Raw genomic sequence first — 17,174 nt, 5'->3', positions numbered from 1 at the left:
CACATACAGTGTCAAACCACTATGTCTTGCCTATGCTCCAACGCGCGCACCCCTCCCCTTTCGCCGCAGGTGAACACCACGCTTCACACGCTGACGCTCGAGTCGCGGCGCCTCAACCTAAGCCTGCCGGATGCAGTGTTTGGATTCAATGCGGCGGACGAGCCCGCGTGCAGACTCAACCGGATGCGAGGTGCGTGTGTGTGTGTGTGTGTGTGTGTGTGTGTGTGTGTGTGTGTGTGTGTGTGTGTGTGTGTGTGTGTGTGTTTGCGCGTGTATGTGTGTTTGCGCACGTTCGTGCGTGTGTGTTCAAAAGCGTAGCGGAAGGAATCCCGCAGGACAGTGGATGCGGTGCGGTGTGACGCTGTGTGTGTATGCGTGTGTGCGTGTGTGGGGGTCCTAAGCGTCTGGAGACGGCTAGGCTGGACTGTGGTTTTGTGCCCCATGCGCGCGTGCGTCTGGCAACCGCTTCTGCCGCCCCGGCCCGCCCCTATCCACGCGCCCTTGTGTCCCCTCCCCTCCCCGCTTCTGCCCTCCCCTCTCCTACTGTTTCCTGTGCTCCCACACGCAGGCTGCCCGGTGCCCATCTTCTCCATGTTCAAGCGCTACAACCACACCGAGCGCAAGTAAGGGCCCGGGTAGTAAGGCCCGAGCGCAAGTAGGGGCCCCAAACACCCCTCTCAGAATGTTTGGGCCGCATGCACCAGTAATTTGCCCCCTGCGAAAATGTTGAAATGTCCCTCAAAACATGCACACACGCCCGCCCCGTCTCCCCGTCTCCCCCTCCCCCGACCAAATAATCATGGATGTAACCCCCCCGCATCTCCCTTCCCCCACACACACCTGCTGTCTACCTCGCTACACTTCTCTGTACCAATCCTTGCACCCCCCCCCCGCCCCAGGGTCCTGGACAGCGACGTGCTGCTGCCGCACATGTTCCACCGCTACGACCGCCTGATGTTCTTCCCCTGGGCCGCCAAGGACCGCCGCGCGGTGATGCGGTCGACCATGCAGGTGCGCACGTGCGAGTGCTTGCTCATGTGTGTGGGTGTGTTAGAGAGCACACGGACAACACAGCGTGTGTGTGTGTGCGTGTGTGGCTGTGCGTATGGCTGTGTGTGTGCGTGTGTGTGGCCTCGACCTGCCTTTCTCAGCCTTCCTCAACCCCCCTCCCCTTGGACCAGTGGACGCTGTCAGTCATCGGTACGCGCACGCCTACGCCTGCTGTCTACTTCGCTACAAGTCTCTGCACCAATCTTCGCAATCCCCCATGCCTTTCCCTCCCCTCCCCTTCCCCGCCCCACCGCCCCCATCACGCCGCCCCTGCAGAAGTCTATGTCGGCCGACTGCGTGCGTATGCAGCTGGCGGCGCTGTCCGCCTCCCCCGCCGGGGCGCCCTGGCTGGATGTGGGGTTCTCCATCAACGCCCATCCCAACCTGTCCGTGCCGACCACCTACATGGTGCGAGGGGTGCGCGGCGGGGCGCGGGTGGCGGTGTGACGGCAGGCGGGGTGCGTGTGCCGGTGTGCCATACCGGTATGCAGCACCGGGCGGCAGTGGCGGGACGGCGGCAGCGGCAGGGCACAAAGAGATCCAGCCCGCCAGGTCCACCCCCTTTGGAGCACAGCGCCCCCCGGCCTACCCAGACCATCCCGAGCCCCAAGCAGTGTGTTTGGCTCGGAAGTTAGGCCAGGGGGCCTAATCCCGCCTTGTGGGGGCCCACTCTCGTCCGACCCCAACTTCTCTTGCACCTTGCCTCCTCTCGCGCCCCCACCCCGCAGCGGCCGTGGCTGCAGCTGGAGGACCACGCCCGGTCTAAGTTCCTGGTGAATGCCGACGGCCACACCGCGTCATGCCGCCTGGGGTATCTGATGCAGGTGCGTGTGGTCGGGTGCGCGTGTCTGTGCGATAGGCTTTAAGATTTAAGGAGTGTCGCCGATCTCAATGTCAGCCTGCTGCCTCTTCCGCCCACTGGGCATCTGGTGAATGCCCTCCCCTCTCCCCTTCCATCCCTCGCCCCCTCCCTGCAGATGAACAGTGTGGTGCTGAAGCAGGAAAGCCCTTGGATCGAGTACTACTACCGCAGCCTGCAGCCCGGCACCCACGTCCTCACCTACAACACCAGCAACCTGCTGAGCCTGCTGCAGGCATACAACGTGAGCCTACTGCGTGCTTAGCGTGTGTACGTGCGTGGATGCGTGCGCGCGTGCTGAGCGTGCTTACCGTGCTGAGCGCGCGTGCGTGGTGCCCGTGGCGCTGTGGGCCCATCCGCCCATGTGGTCTCGAGTACATTGTGACATGAATGTGTGTGTATGCCGGTTCGTGCGTTGCTCCACATCAAGAGCGCGCATTTTGCCTGGCCAACTCGTGCCGCGCCCCCGCTGCCGGCGCCAGAACCCCAGGCGCCCAACCAATGGACACCCTGCCTGACTCCACCACCTGCTCCAACCCCACGCACAAAACTCCCCATGTGCACACACACGCACTGTACGCACACAGGACCCGGCACGTGACGGCGAGCTGCGGCTGCTGGTCAACGCCTCACAACACTTCGTGGCGCGCTTCCTCACCACCGAGGGCAAGGTGCGACTGCTGCAGCAGAGGCGGGTGGGCAGTCCGGCGGTCTGCCGGCGGATAGGCAGACACGCGTAGCTCTGTGCCTGCTGTCCCTCCTCCCCGAGATGTCCGCACCGCCTTTGAGCCCACCCATTGCCCAGTCCTGCTCGTTCTCGCAGTAATGCCGTCGCGTTGCTACCCTACGCCCCACCGCGCCCTTCAACACGTGATTGCATTGTTATGTCTTTCTGACAACACAAGGTGACAATCGCCTGCCCCCCAGGTGCGCTATGCGGTGCGGGCGCTGCACGAGTATGCGGCGCTGTTTGGTCCGGGCCGCATGTCGGGCTTCGTGGCCTCCCAGCTGGCCGACACCGGGCTGCTGGATGAGTCCATGCTGTGGGCCGCACTGCCGCCGCCGCCCGCGCCGCCGCCCAGCCCCGCGCCGCCGCCGCCGCGGGCGCCGGGGGCGCAGCCGCTGGAGGCGAGCGAGCGGCCGCGACGGGTGCGGCGGAGGCGGCCGCCTGGGCTGCCTGGCGGACAAGGGCAGTTGGGCCGGTTGAGTCCGGCGTCTGTGATCCAGGCGCTGCTGGATGCCGAGGAACAATAGGTAGCGCCAACAAACGAGTGTGTACAGAGCGTGAGATGTTGGGCAGGAGCTTGGGCGGGAGCTTGGGCGGGAGCTAGGTTGACTGCGGGGACAAGATGGAAGCTCGTATGGTTGCATCGCAAGGGACTGGCACAAGCAACAAGTTGACAGGTACGCACAGTATCCTGACATTAATTATCTTGCTCGAAACGTGGCAAGAAGTATGGGTAGCTGATGCGAGGCGAGGAGGAACCGGGGAAAAGCAGGGTGGGAGGCATAGGAGTCCTTATGCATGTGATGGCTCGGCGTCTTTGGGTGCCGGGACTGTCCCCTCTGTAACATCCGCATCCTTATGCATTGCATTTTCATATCCGCCTCTGAAGGCGATTACGCTGTAGAGCAATATGACACTGCAACTCTTGGCACCGGGTCGGGAGTGGAAGAGTAATCTGACGCAAGGACGCAGTTGGAGGCGGAGGAAAGGGCGGGGGGGGGTGTCCGACCGTGTGATGGACGAACATCAGTCCAACTCCAAGTTTGCATCATTTCAAGTGTGCTCCTTGTGTATTGCATTTTGCATATCTGCTTATGAAGGCAATTTTGCTGTAAAACAGAATGACACCACAACTACTGGCACCGCTGTCGGTGCAAAGACAGCTTCTTTTCCTCGGCGAGCTTGTGCCCGATGCCGACAGGGCTAGCGCCTATGCCAGATTATGTGATGAACTATGGACTCGGTTGCAGCAACAGGGTGTCGCGGTGCTGGAGCTGGTCACTGATGATGAGTTCTCAGCTTTCGGAAGCGCGCTGGAGACCTGTGCCGTCTTCTTTAGTGCTGATGAGTCTGTGAAGCAAGGCGCCCAGAGCGCCGTGCCGGGCGAGGGATACGCAGTTCGGCCGGGCAAGGAGCTGCTCGCAGTCCGGCCCGGCGCGCCCGCGTGGGGCTCGGGCCGCTCTCGCACGCAGCACGCGGCGTTGCAAAAGGTGAGCTTGCGGCCCCTTCGCTTGCCAGTAGCACGCATCGGAAGACCACTACGCCAGGACTAGTCGCTGCAGCTCTGGGCTCTGAACGTGCCCCCTCATCCGTCGTTGTCCCTGCCTGCACGCAGGCCTCTTCCCGCGCCGACCGGCTGTGTCGCGGCCTGCTGTGCGCGCTGTGTCGCAGCCCCGGCCTGGACGTCCACTCGGGCCGTGTGCTGGGCCTGCTGGATGACGCGCCGCTGCTGGGCCAGGCCAGCGCCAGCCTGCTGCGCTGCGCCCGCTACAGCCCCGACCCGCACGCCGCACAGCTGCTGGCCTTCGCGCCGCACCACGACCGCGGCGTGCTCACGCTGGTGGCCAGCGCGCAGGAGCAGGGGCTGCAGGTGCGGCTGCCACAGCAGGGACAGGGGGCGGGCGCTGCGGCTGGTGCGTGGGTGGACGTGCCGCTGGGCCCCGGCCGCGTGGCGGTGCTGTGCGGCTACAGCCTGTCGTACGCCCTGGGCGGGCTGCTACAGCCGGCACTGCACCGCGTGCGGCCTGTGGCTGTAGCTGGCTGTGGCGGTGCGGCTGGCGGATCAGCTGCTACTGCCGGCGGCGGCCGTGTGAGCCTGGCATATGAGCTGTGCTTCCGGCCCAACCCGTGTGTGGACCCAGCCGCCATCACCCAGGGGGCGGCGGAGCAGCTGCCGGCAGCGGCAGCGGCGGCTGGAGAGGGCGGTGCCGCAAGCAGGTGGGCGCCTGTGTACGCGCCATGTGCAATGGCAGCGGTCAGCTTGAAACCGCTGAGTAGCTTACATTATGCTTACCGTACAGTTGCGTTGGTGCTGCGTAACTGCTGACGTCTGGTTCCCGTCCCCTCCCCAGGCCTGCGCTGCTGACGTCCGCGCTGATGGAGCGCTTTGAGGCCACTCACCCGGTGTCCATCAACGGCGGCGTCCGCGTGAAGCAGGATCCGGGGGCCAACACACCGGCGGCGGCGGCGGTTGCGGCTAGGCGGCAGCGTGAGGAGAACGGGACAGCGGCAAGGGACGAGGCACCCGCTGTGAAGCGGGGCCGCCATGACGGCGGGCCTGAGGCGGCGGATGAGCAGGCTGGCAGCCCGGCCGCCGCGCCCACTGCATTGTCGCAGCCGGCGCCAGCAGGCGGCGGCGGCCACGGGGGACAGGCGGAGGCGGCGGCCGGGGAGAATGGCGACGACAGGATCAACATCATCGTCAAAGATCAGTCTGGCTCGGAGGTGCACTTCCAGGTGAAGCGGTCAACACGTGTGGGGAAAGTCTTCGACGCCTACTATTGCGCGAAGGGCATGGACAACCACAGCTGCCGCTTCCTGTATGACGGCAGCCACGTGCGGGATCACATCACGGTCGGTCAGCTGGGGATGAAACCAGGCGACGTGCTGCCAATGGTGGAAGACGGTGACGTCATTGATTGCATCATCGGGCAGGCAGGCAACTAAACTTACGACGTCATGTTGCCATCGCTGATGTAGCTTTGCGCAAGATAGTATGGCAGTCACGGAATGGGAAGGAGCATGTAGCGCATGGAGGACTGAGGGAGCACTTTGAATCCCACGTATGTGGTCCAGGCGCTGTTATGTGCTGAGGGTGTATGAGTAGTAGAGCAAATAACGCAAGCACTTTAAAGACCACGGACAGAGCAACTTCTAAATCAGGCGTAGGCCGGGACTGGGCCATTCGAGGTGCAAAGGACAGGGGGGAAGCGGTGTGCATGCTCGGAGGACTGGATTGCATAGAAATGGCACAGTAACTAAGCATATGGACGGAGGCTGCTGAGAGTGATTAGACGCAGGGAGGCAAGGGAGATAGGAGGAGAGGGCAAGGGAAGGTCTGCGCTTGTCGGGGGTGGGGTCGTGTCAGTCGAGTTTCTCCGCCGAGATCGGAACTCACCAAGCAACCGGTTAGCTTATCTGTATAAATTGTTGTATCTTATATATGCATCGTGTGCAATACATGAATACACGCGGAAGCATGGCTCAGCTGCTCGCCACACTAAATGTGCGCCAACAGCTGCTTTCCTTCGACGAGCTTGTGCCCGATGCCGACAGGGCTAGCGCCTATACCAGATTCTGTAATGAACTATGGACTCGGTTGCAGCAACAGGGTGTCGCGGTGCTGGAGCTGGTCGATGATGAAGAGTTCTCGGCTTTCGCAAGCGCGCTGGAGACCTGCGCCGTCTTCTTTGGTGCTGATGAGTCTGTGAAGCAAGGCGCCCAGAGCGCCGTGCCGGGCGAGGGCTACGCAGTCCGGCCGGGCAAGGAGCTGCTCGCAGTCCGGCTCGGCGCCCCCGCGTGGGGCTCGGGCCGCTCTCGCACGCAGCACGCCGCTTTGCAGAAGGTGAGCTTGCGGCCCCTTCGCCTGCCCGTAGCACGCATCGGAAGACCACTACGTTAGGACTAGTCGCTGCAGCTCTGGGCTTTGTACGTGCCCCCTCATCCCTCGTTGTCCCTTACTGCACGCAGGCCTCCTCCCGCGCCGACCGGCTGTGTCGCGGCCTGCTGTGCGCGCTGTGTCGCAGCCCCGGCCTGGACGTCCACTCAGGCCGTGTGCTGGGCCTGCTGGATGACGCGCCGCTGCTGGGCCAGGCCAGCGCCAGCCTGCTGCGCTGCGCCCGCTACAGCCCCGACCCGCACGCCGCACAGCTGCTGGCCTTCGCGCCGCACCACGACCGCGGCGTGCTCACGCTGGTGGCCAGCGCGCAGGAGCAGGGGCTGCAGGTGCAGCTGCCACAGCAGGGACAGGGGGCAGGCGCTGGGGCTGGTGCGTGGGTGGACGTGCCGCTGGGCCCTGGCCGCGTGGCGGTGCTGTGCGGCTACAGCCTGTCGTACGCCCTGGGCGGGCTGCTACAGCCGGCACTGCACCGCGTGCGGCCTGTGGCTGTAGCTGGCGGTGGCAGTGCTGACGGATCAGCTGCTACTGCCGGCGGCGGCCGTGTGAGCCTGGCATATGAGCTGTGCTTCCGGCCCAACGCATTTGTGGACCCAGCCGCCATCACCCAGGGGGCGGCGGAGCAGCTGCCGGCAGCGGCAGCGGCGGCTGGAGAGGGCGGCGCCGCAAGCAGGTAGGCGCCTCTGTACGTGCCATGTGCAACCGCAGTGGCCGACCTACGGCCTCTGAGTAGCTTACATTATGCTTACAGTTGCGTTGTTGCTGCGTAACTGCTGACGTCTGGCTTTCGCCCCCTCTGCAGGCCTGCGCTGCTGACGTGCGCGCTGATGGAGCGCTTTGATGCCACTCACCCGGTGTCCATCAACGGCGGCGTCCGCGTGGAGCAGGCGCAGCCGCGGGCGCAGCAGGAACTAGCGGCTAGGCGGCAGCGGGAGGAGGCTAGTCTAGTGACGGACGCGGGGGAGGGAGATCAGAAGCCGGCGGCCACGGCGGCAGCGGCGGGGCGCAGCGGCGCGCAGGCACAGAAGGCGGCGGGGCGAGGCTGGGCTGCTGTTGCGAACGGCGCTGCTGAGGGACCTCAGGGCGCTAGCCAAGCACCGCCCAGCGACGCCACCGGGCAGCAACGCCGGACATCGCTGCGGCTGCAGCAGCAGCAGCAGCAGAACAGCAGGCAAGATGCTCCTGCGCCGGCGCTCACTGGCACTGCTACAAAGAAGCCATTTGGCACCAGCGGCGGCAGCAGCAGCAAGGAGCGGGAGCAGCAGGCGCCTGCCGGTGCCACGGCACGCCACGACGCAGGAGCAGCAGCAGCCAACGGAGGTGCAGCAGGTGTGTCGGCGGCGGCAAGGCGGCAGCGGGAGGACAACCGGACTGCGGCAGGGGACGAGGCACCCGCGGTGAAGCGGGGCCGCCATGGCAGGGCGCCGGCAACGGGTAAGCAGGCTGGCAGCCCGGCTGCCGCACCCTCAGCACTGTCGCAGCCGGCGCCAGCAGGCGGCGGCAACGGGGGACAGGCGGAGGCGCCGGCGGGGCAGTGGGCCGGTGGCGCGATCAAAATCATTATCAAAGATCAGAGCGGCTCGGCGGTGCGCTTTGAGGTGAAGCAATCAACACGTATGGGCAGAGTCTTTGAGGCCTACTGCAGCAGGCAGGGCCTGGACATCGCCAACCACCGCTTCGTGTTCAACGAATGCCGCGTGCGGGATGACATGACCGCCGATGAGCTGCCGGGCTTGCAAGACGGCGACGTGCTTGACTGCTTCGTAAATCAGATTGGCAACTAGACTAAGGACTTCAGGTTGCCAGCGCAGAATGAGGACTGAGCCTAGACAGTGTTACGGAGGACTGGGGTGGCGGGCGCGTTGGTTGGTGCTGTGATGTAGGATCGGTGACCTCCATTTTCGATAGCAGCCAAAGGTGGCGTGCGAACGCGATTGTGATAGTTATTGCTCCTTTGGCACGCGCCAGGGTTCGCGCCATACCGTAAATGCACATCATCACAGGTAGCAAAGGGGCCCATGCGTACAGCATGTACGGCAGTTGTATGAGCCGGCTATGAGGACTGAGCCAGCACGGGTCAGTGCGTTTGGATTTACCTGTGCCTGCGCGACTGTGTCATCGGGTTTGACACGGCAAGGGCGGACGGCTGCGGCCGCCCAGCCCCTCGCCGCGGCAGTCGCGGTCGGGGGAGCAGCGAGCCTGGATACCCAGGGGGGCACAGGCAGCTGGGTACGTTACATCCAGGATTTGTTATCCGGGCGCTGCTGGAATGCTGGATGTTAAGGATGAGCTGTTGTCTTGTTGATGGTCAAAGGCAGAGCAGTGTGGACGGGAAGAAGGCGGAGGCGGGGGGGGGGGGGCGGAAGTGGTGCGGAGGCTCGTAGGACTGTCTTGCAGAGGACTGGCACAACTAAGTGTTTGCAGCTTACTATTGCAACTGCTGTGATACTGCCTATGCTCGAGTAGGAAGGGAAGAGTTATCTGACGCAAGGACGCAATTGGGAGGAGGAGCAGGGACGGAGGGACGTCGTGAGGACGATGTACCGACTGTGTGATGGACCAACATCAGCCTCGACGACCCTAAATGCGGGGCCGATTCTCCAGAGCGCGACTCAGAATGTAAATTTTATGCCATTGTAAAAAGCTCATTGCGCTTAATACAACAATGCATTAATGTCAAGGAGCATTTGGGCACGCCCTCGCACCCCCCGTCCTGTACACCGCAAGCCGACAACCGCGGTGTAACTCGCTCGGCCTCCTACAGCACCCAGACGACATTGCCAGCCATATGCATAATGCTGTAGCCGAAAAGTACAACTGCACCATCGCGTCGGGCAAGTTTGAGTGCATGACAGACATCTTAGATGCTCCAGCACATCGGCCGGTATCAGAGGGAGGCCCAAGCAGCGGATGGGTGATTATGACAATTGGATAGCCGGAGGATGCCCTGGTGGGGAAGGGCAGGGCACATGCAGGGAGGCAGGGGGAGGCACAGGCAGGGCGGGCAGGTCCATGGACAGGGGGCACAGCCCCAGAGGCAGGGAGGCAGTGGGACATGGACAGGGGGAGGCACAGGCGGACAGGCAGAAGGCAGAGAGGAGCACAGGCAGGGACGTGGACAGGGGGAGGCAGGGGCAGGCACAGCTTGTCCGCGTCCCTGCCTGTGCTCCCCACGCTTGCGCCCGCCCAGCCGTGCCCGCCGCTCGACCTCCTGGCTCCTGACACGGCTCCATGTCTACCTGGACGGGGCGGCGCCACACGGGCTGCCGCCTGCTGCCGGGCTGCCCCAACCTGTTGGCATAACGTTACTCCATCTCGCCTGCCATCCGCCGCCCGCCGCCCGTCTGCAGTGGTGTTCGCGGGTGCCTGTCGCCCGCTCTTCGCGCGCCGGCCCGTGCTAGCGTGGCGCGGGGCGGCTCCAGGTTGCAGGCGATGGCAGTCCGAGCACGCAAAAGCCGTACTGCCGCCGCTGCCGTCCGTCTTCACCTCCCCCGCCGGTGTGCCCTCCCCTTCCCCACTAGGGCATCCTCCGGCTATCCAATTGTCATAATCACCCATCCGCTGCTTGGGCCTCCCTCTGATACCGGCCGATGTGCTGGAGCATCTAAGATGTCTGTCATGCACTCAAACTTGCCCGACGCGATGGCGCAGCTTTACTTTTCAGCTACAGCATTATGCATATGGCTGGTAATGTCGTCTGAGTGCTGTAGGAGGCCGAGCGAGTTACATCGCGGTTGTCGGCTTGCGGTGTACAGGACGGGGGGTGCGAGGGCGTGCCCAAATGCTCCTTGACATTAATGCATTGTTGTATTAAGCGCAATGAGCTTTTTACAATGGTATAACATTTACATTCTGAGTCGCGCTCTGGAGAATCGGCCCCGCATTTAGGGTCGTCGCATCAGCCTGCAACCACTCCAAGTGTGCTCCTTGTGTATTGCATTTTGCATACCTTCCTATAAAGGCAATTATGCTGTAAAACAGAATGACACCACAACTCCTGGCACCGCTGTCGGTGCAGCAACACCTGCTTTTCCTCGATGAGCTTGTGCCGGATGCCGACAGGGCTAGCGCCTATGCCAGATTCTGTAATGAACTATGGACTCGACTGCAGCAACAGGGCGTTTCGGTGCTGGAGCTAGGCAGCGATGAGGAGTTCTCAGCTTTCGCGAGAGCGCTGGAGACCTGCACCGTCTTCTTTAGTGCTGATGAGCCTGTGAAGCAAGGCGCCCAGAGCGCCGTGCCGGGCGAGGGATACGCAGTTCGGCCGGGCAAGGAGCTGCTCGCAGTCCGGCCCGGCGCGCCCGCGTGGGGCTCGGGCCGCTCTCGCACGCAGCACGCCGCGTTGCAGAAGGTGAGCTTGCGGCCCCTTCGCCTGCCAGTGGCACGCATTGGAAGACCACTACGTTAGGACTAGTCGCTGCAGCTCTGGGCTCTGAACGTGCCCCCTCATCCGTCGTTGTCCCTGACTGCGTGCAGGCCTCCTCCCGCGCCGACCGGCTGTGTCGCGGCCTGCTGTGCGCGCTGTGTCGCAGCCCCGGCCTGGACGTCCACTCCGGCCGTGTGCTGGGCCTGCTGGATGACGCGCCGCTGCTGGGCCAGGCCAGCGCCAGCCTGCTGCGCTGCGCCCGCTACAGCCCCGACCCGCACGCCGCACAGCTGCTGGCCTTCGCGCCGCACCACGACCGCGGTGTGCTCACGCTGGTGGCCAGCGCGCAGGAGCAGGGGCTGCAGGTGCAGCTGCCACAGCAAGGACAGGGGGCGGGCGCTGGGGCTGGTGCGTGGGTGGACGTGCCGCTGGGCCCTGGCCGCGTGGCGGTGCTGTGCGGCTACAGCCTGTCGTACGCCCTGGGCGGGCTGCTACAGCCGGCGCTGCACCGCGTGCGGCCTGTGGCTGTAGCTGGCGGTGGCAGTGCTGGCGGATCAGCTGCTACTGCCGGCGGCGGCCGTGTGAGCCTGGCGTATGAGCTGTGCTTCCGGCCCAACGCGTGTGTGGACCCAGCCGCCATCACCCAGGGGGCGGCGGAGCAGCTGCCGGCGGCGGCGGCGGCGGCTGGAGAGGGCGGCGCCGCAAGCAGGTAGGCCCGCCTGTACGCGCCCTGTGCAACCGCAGTGGTCTGCCTGTAGTCGCTGCATAGGCTACGTTATGTTAGGGCAAGTTGTTGCTGCGCCATGCAGTAAGCCTGACGTCTGGTTCCCGTCCCCTCCCCAGGCCTGCGCTGCTGACGTCCGCGCTGATGGAGCGCTTTGAGGCCACTCACCCGGTGTCCATCAACGGCGGCGTCCGCGTAAAGCAGGCACAGCCGGGGGCCAACACACCGGCGGCGGCAGCGGTTGCGGCTAGGCGGCAGCGTGAGGAGAACGGGACGGCGGCAGGGGACGAGGCACCCGTGGCGAAGCGGGGCCGCCGCTGCGGGGGCCCGGCGGCGGATGAGCAGGCTGGCAGTGCGGCCGCCGCACCCTCAGCACTGTCGCAGCCGGCGCCAGCAGGCGGCGGCGACAACGGGGGGCAGATGGAGGCGGCGGCGGAAGGGCAGCATGGTGACAGCAGGATCAACATCATTGTCATGGACCTGGACGGCTCGGAGGTGCACTTCCAGGTGAAGCAAACGACCCAACTGCAACGCGTCGTTGACGCCTACTGCAGTAAGAAGGGCGTGGATGTCACAACGCTGCGGTTTATAAATAAAGGGTGCCGCTTCAACCCGTACCTGACCGTCGGTCAGCTGGCATTGCAAGACGGCGACATCATTGATTGCGTGCCTGCACAAGTTGGCAACTAGGTTCAGGCTTCGTTCCGGCACCAGCGCCGCTTTGCCATGGGTGCGCTGTGGCATATGGTACGGTGTGCGGGTTAGGGAAGGAGCATAAATGGCTTGAAGGACCGGCCTTGGGGGTGCTAGAATGGCCCTGTGGCCCTGTGATTGTGCAGTTTGAAGTAGTGCGTGTGCGGTAGCTGCTAGAGGCGGCGTGTGGATGATATTGTGGTTCAGCCGCCTGTGTGCGGTTTGGGTTGTTCGACTGATGGTGAGGGGCCGCTGACGTGCAAGCGCCAGGGTTTGTCTGATTTATTGCACAGAATTGCAGCAGGACGCACGTAGCAAGGGACCCATGCGCACAGGAATAGCGGTATGAGTCGACTAATCAGGACCGAGCCAGCATGGGTCATTGCACGTGAATAGAGGGTGCTATGCGCATTGATTGGGTGGTACGTGGAGGACAGTCCGTGCAGGCGGGTGGGAGGGGACAGTTCGTGCCGGATGGGTTGGGTAGACACTGTTGGGTTAGGCACTGTTCTTACTGCGGGATCCAGTGCGGACCGGTGTAGGGGAGACTGGGCTTGCTGTCCGGGGCAGAGAAGAGGGAGGGAGGGGTTAACCCACGGCAAATCTGCAGGAATGTACGTAATGGAGTGGACCGCGTGGTACAAATCTTGGGTTGCTTGGTCGGTTCTTAGGTCAAGAAGTGGGTGCCTGCGGCTGTGCCTGCGCGACTGTGTCATCGGGTTTGACACGGCAAGGACGGACGGCTGCGGCCGTCCAGCCCCTCGCCGCGGCAGTCGCGGTTGGGGGAGCAGCGAGCCTGGATACCCAGGGGGTCACAGGCAGCTAGGTACGTTACATCCAGGACCCGTTATCCGGGCGCTGCTGGAATGCTGGATCTTGAGGATGAGCTGTTGTCTTGTTGATGGTCAAAGGCAGAGCAGTGTGGACGGGCAGAAGGCGGAGGCGGGGGGGGGGCGGAAGTGGTGCGGAGGCTCGTAGGACTGTCTTGCAGAGGACTGGCACAACTAAGTGTTTGCAGCTTGCTATTGCAGCTGCTGTGATACCGCCTGTGCTCGAGTAGGAAGCGGAAGAGTTATCTGACGCAAGGACGCAATTGGGAGGAGGAGCGGGCACGGCGGGTGAGGAGCGGGGAAGTAGGGACGTAAGGACGATGTACTGACCGTGTGATGGACCAACATCAGCCTGCAATCGCTCCGAGTTTGCTCTTTTATGCATTGCTTTCTGCATATCCGATTATGAAGGCAATTATGCTGTAAAACAGAATGACACCACAACTCCTGGCACCGCTGTCGGTGCAGCGACAGCTGCTTTTCCTCGATGAGCTTGTGCCGGATGCCGACAGTGCTAGCGCCTATACCAGATTTTGTAATGAACTATGGACTCGGCTGCAGCAACAGGGCGTTGCAGTGCTGGAGCTGGTCGATGTTGAAGACTTCTCGGCTTTCGCGAGGGCGCTGGCGACCTGCGCCGATTTCTTTAGTGCTGATGAGCCTGTGAAGCAAGGCGCCCAGAGCGCTGTGCCGAGCGAGGGCTACGCAGTCCGGCCGGGCAAGGAGCTGCTCGCAGTCCGGCCCGGTGCGCCTGCGTGGGGCTCGGGCCGCTCTCGCACGCAGCACGCCGCGTTGCAGAAGGTGAGCTTGCGGCCCGTTTGCTTGCCAGTAGCACGCATCGGAAGACCACTACGCTAGGACTAGTCGCTGAAGCTCTGGGCTCTGAATGTGCCCAATCTTCCCTCGTTGTCCCTGACTGCGTGCAGGCCTCCTCCCGCGCCGACCGGCTGTGTCGCGGCCTGCTGTGCGCGCTGTGTCGCAGCCCCGGCCTGGACGTCCACTCGGGCCGTGTGCTGGGCCTGCTGGATGACGCGCCGCTGCTGGGCCAGGCCAGCGCCAGCCTGCTGCGCTGCGCCCGCTACAGCCCCGACCCGCACGCCGCACAGCTGCTGGCCTTCGCGCCGCACCACGACCGCGGCGTGCTCACGCTGGTGGCCAGCGCGCAGGAGCAGGGGCTGCAGGTGCGGCTGCCACAGCAGGGACAGGGGGCGGGCGCTGGGGCTGGTGCGTGGGTGGACGTGCCGCTGGGCCCTGGCCGCGTGGCGGTGCTGTGCGGCTACAGCCTGTCATACGCCCTGGGCGGGCTGCTACAGCCGGCGCTGCACCGCGTGCGGCCTGTGGCTGTAGCTGGCAGTGGCGGTGCGGGTGCATCAGCTGCTACTGCCGGCAGCGGCCGTGTGAGCCTGGCGTATGAGCTGTGCTTCCGGCCCAACGCGTGTGTGGACCCAGCCGCCATCACCCAGGGGGCGGCGGAGCAGCTGCCGGCGGCGGCAGCAGCGGCGGCTGGAGAGGGCGGCGCCACAAGCAGGTGGGCGCCTGTGTACGCGCCATGTGCAATGGCAGCGGTCTGCTTGAAACCGCTGAGTAGCTTACATTATGCTTACAGTTGCGTTGTGGCCGCGTAACTGTATCAAGCCTTACGTCTGGCTCCCGTCCCCTCTTACCCCTCTGCAGGCCTGCGCTGCTGACGTCCGCGCTGATGGAGCGCTTTGAGGCCACTCACCCGGTGTCCATCAACGGCAGCGTCCGCGTGAAGCAGGCGCAGCCGCGGGCGCAGCAGGAGCCAGCGGCTAGGCGGCAGCGGGAGGAAGCTGATCTAGTGTCGGACGGGGAGGAGGGGAAGCAGAAGCCAGCGGCCGCGGTGGCAGCGGCGGGGCGCAGCGGCGCGCAGGCGCAGAGGGCGGCGGGGCAAGGCTGGACTGCTGTGGCGAACGGCGCTGCTGAGGGACCTCAGGGCGCTAGCCAAGCGCCGCCCAGCGACGCCACCGAGCAGCAGCAGCAACGCCGGACATCGCTGCGGCTGCAGCAGCAGCAGAACAGCAGGCAAAATGCTCCTGCGCCGGCTCTTACCGGCGTTGGTACAGTGAAGCCAGTTGGCACCAGCGGCGGCAGCAACGGCAAGGAGCGGGAGCAGCAGGCGCCTGCCGGTGCCACGGCACGCCACGACGCAGGGGCAGCAGCAGCCAACGGAGGTGCAGCAGGTGTGTCGGCGGCGGCAAGGCGGCAGCGAGAGGAGAACAGGACGGCGGCAGGGGACGAGGCACCCGTGGCGAAGCGGGGCCGCCATGACGGCGGGGCTGTGGTGGAGGGTGAGCAGGCTGGCAGCCCGGCTGTCGCGCCCACTGCCCTGTCGCAGCCGGCGCCAGCAGGCGGCAGCGGCAATGGGGGGCAGATGGAGGCGGCGGCGGAAGGGCAGCATGGCGACGACAGGATCAACATCATTATCAAAGGACAGGGTGGCTCGGAGGTGCACTTCAAGGTGAAGCGGTCAACACTTGTGGGGAAAGTCTTCGACGCCTACTGCAACAAGAAGGGCCTGGACGTTACAACGCTGCGGTTCCTTTACGACGGGATCTGCGTGCTGGATAACATCACAGTCGCTCAGCTGCCGGGCGTGCAAGACGGCGACGTCATTTATTGTTGGCCTGCACAAGTTGGCAACTAGGCTCGGGACTTCTTGCCGGCACCAGCGCCGCTTTGCCGTCGGTGCGCTGTGGCATATGGTAGGGTATGCTGGTTACGGAACGAGCATAAATGGCTTGAAGGACCGGCGTTGAGGGTGCTTGTATGTCCCTGTGGCGCTGTGATTGTGGACATTAGGTTGGTGCGTGTGCGATAGCTGCTAGAGGCGGCGTGTGGATGATATTGTGGTTCAGCCGCCTGTGTGCGGTTTGGGTTGTTCGGCTGATGGTGAGGGGCCGCTGATGTGCAGAGCGCCAGGGTTTGTCCAGTCAATGCACAGCATTGCAGCAGGGACGCACGTAGCAAGGGACCCATGCGCACAGGAATAGCGGTATGAGTCGACTAATCAGGACCGAGCCAGCATGGGTCATTGAACGTCGATGGAGGGTGCTATGCGCATTGATTGGGTGGTACGTGGAGGACAGTCCGTGCAGGCGGGTGGGAGGGGACAGTTCGTGCCGGATGGGTTGGGTAGACTCTGTTGGGCAGGCACTGTTCTCAATGCGGGATCCTGTGCGTGCGGACCGTTGCAGGGGGAGACTGGGTTTTGGGTTTAGGGTAGAGACTGGACTTGCTGTCCGGGCCAGAGAAGAGGGAGGAGGAAGGGGTTAACCCACGGCAAATCTGCAGGAATGTACGTAATGGAGTGGACCGAGTGGTACAAATCTTGGGTTGCTTGGTCGGTTATTAGGCCAAGAAGTGGGTGCTGCGCCTGTGTCTGCGCGCCTGTGTCATCCGGTTTTACAAGGGCGGGCTGCTGCGGCCGCCCAGCCCCTCGCCGCGGCAGTCGCGGGCGCTGCAGCAAAGCTGGCGGTGGAGGCGGCTGAGGGAGCAGCGAGCCTGGATACCGAGAGGGCCTCAGGCAGACGTGTAGGTTACATCCAGGATCCATTATCCGGGCGCTGCTGGAATGCTGGATCTTGAGGATGATGTCTTGTTGACGGTCAAAGGCAGAGCAGTGTGGATGCAATCTCTTCATCTCTTGAACTCTTGAAGTTTGGGATGCATGCACAGCCTTCCTGTATGGTTCCCCCAATGTGGGCGGAACTCGGAAGATCTACAACACAAAAGTATATAACCGGAACACGCCCTGGGGCATCTGGATGTGACTTGTGCCGACTATCCTGCTACACCCAAGCGACAATATCAGTACCTGCAGCAGCCCGCATCCCCGTCACACAATTCTGCATGTCCATTCTGCCAGGATTCTGCCCAACGCAGTTCGTGCGTCTGCCGCCACGCGTTCCTTACCCCACATGCCAGTTCGCTCCGACTCTCTCTAGCATTTCAGTACCCAGCCTCTCTCTCTCTCTCATCCCCTACGTTTCTCTCCCGCTCCCGCTTCTCT

General features: G+C 63.9%; 5 protein-coding genes across 5 annotated transcripts in view; all 5 read left to right on the top strand.

Moving 5' to 3' along the window:
• Window positions 1-3,493, top strand: part of CHLRE_17g716350v5 (uncharacterized protein) — a 5,536-nt gene extending 2,043 nt beyond the window's left edge. Inside the window, exons 4-11 of the mRNA XM_043072163.1 lie at window positions 70-190; window positions 569-623; window positions 900-1,011; window positions 1,327-1,458; window positions 1,779-1,874; window positions 2,028-2,153; window positions 2,497-2,580; window positions 2,837-3,493. Coding sequence (XP_042914622.1) covers window positions 70-190; window positions 569-623; window positions 900-1,011; window positions 1,327-1,458; window positions 1,779-1,874; window positions 2,028-2,153; window positions 2,497-2,580; window positions 2,837-3,163 — 1,053 coding nt within the window. The 3' untranslated portion in view covers window positions 3,164-3,493. The remainder of the gene's footprint in view (window positions 1-69; window positions 191-568; window positions 624-899; window positions 1,012-1,326; window positions 1,459-1,778; window positions 1,875-2,027; window positions 2,154-2,496; window positions 2,581-2,836) is intronic.
• Window positions 3,494-3,547: 54 nt separating this feature from the next.
• Window positions 3,548-6,023, top strand: CHLRE_17g716301v5 (uncharacterized protein). Its single transcript, XM_043072162.1, has 3 exons — window positions 3,548-4,126; window positions 4,252-4,853; window positions 4,988-6,023. The coding sequence occupies exons 1-3, from the start codon at window positions 3,758-3,760 to the stop codon at window positions 5,580-5,582; spliced, it is 1,566 nt and encodes a 521-aa protein (XP_042914621.1). The 5' UTR covers window positions 3,548-3,757; the 3' UTR covers window positions 5,583-6,023.
• Window positions 6,024-6,077: 54 nt separating this feature from the next.
• On the top strand, window positions 6,078-9,288 carry CHLRE_17g716251v5 (uncharacterized protein). The gene is made up of 3 exons (XM_043072161.1): window positions 6,078-6,480; window positions 6,606-7,204; window positions 7,334-9,288. The coding sequence occupies exons 1-3, from the start codon at window positions 6,115-6,117 to the stop codon at window positions 8,313-8,315; spliced, it is 1,947 nt and encodes a 648-aa protein (XP_042914620.1). The 5' UTR covers window positions 6,078-6,114; the 3' UTR covers window positions 8,316-9,288.
• Window positions 9,289-9,337: 49 nt separating this feature from the next.
• Window positions 9,338-13,695, top strand: CHLRE_17g716200v5 (uncharacterized protein). The gene is made up of 4 exons (XM_043072160.1): window positions 9,338-9,481; window positions 10,513-10,882; window positions 11,008-11,606; window positions 11,741-13,695. Exons 2-4 carry the CDS (start codon window positions 10,514-10,516, stop codon window positions 12,309-12,311), a joined length of 1,539 nt encoding a protein of 512 aa, XP_042914619.1. The 5' UTR covers window positions 9,338-9,481; window position 10,513; the 3' UTR covers window positions 12,312-13,695.
• Window positions 13,696-13,747: 52 nt separating this feature from the next.
• CHLRE_17g716150v5 (uncharacterized protein) lies at window positions 13,748-17,173 on the top strand. The gene is made up of 4 exons (XM_043072159.1): window positions 13,748-13,803; window positions 13,854-13,945; window positions 14,071-14,672; window positions 14,819-17,173. Exons 1-4 carry the CDS (start codon window positions 13,800-13,802, stop codon window positions 15,807-15,809), a joined length of 1,689 nt encoding a protein of 562 aa, XP_042914618.1. The 5' UTR covers window positions 13,748-13,799; the 3' UTR covers window positions 15,810-17,173.
• Window position 17,174: the final 1 nt, after the last annotated feature.

Source organism: Chlamydomonas reinhardtii, chromosome 17, assembly GCF_000002595.2.
Source record: "Chlamydomonas reinhardtii strain CC-503 cw92 mt+ chromosome 17, whole genome shotgun sequence".
NCBI classification, from domain to species: Eukaryota; Viridiplantae; Chlorophyta; class Chlorophyceae; order Chlamydomonadales; family Chlamydomonadaceae; genus Chlamydomonas; species Chlamydomonas reinhardtii.
The sequence above is the reverse complement of the archived record's forward strand: the minus strand, read 5'-3'. Positions and strand labels throughout refer to the sequence as shown.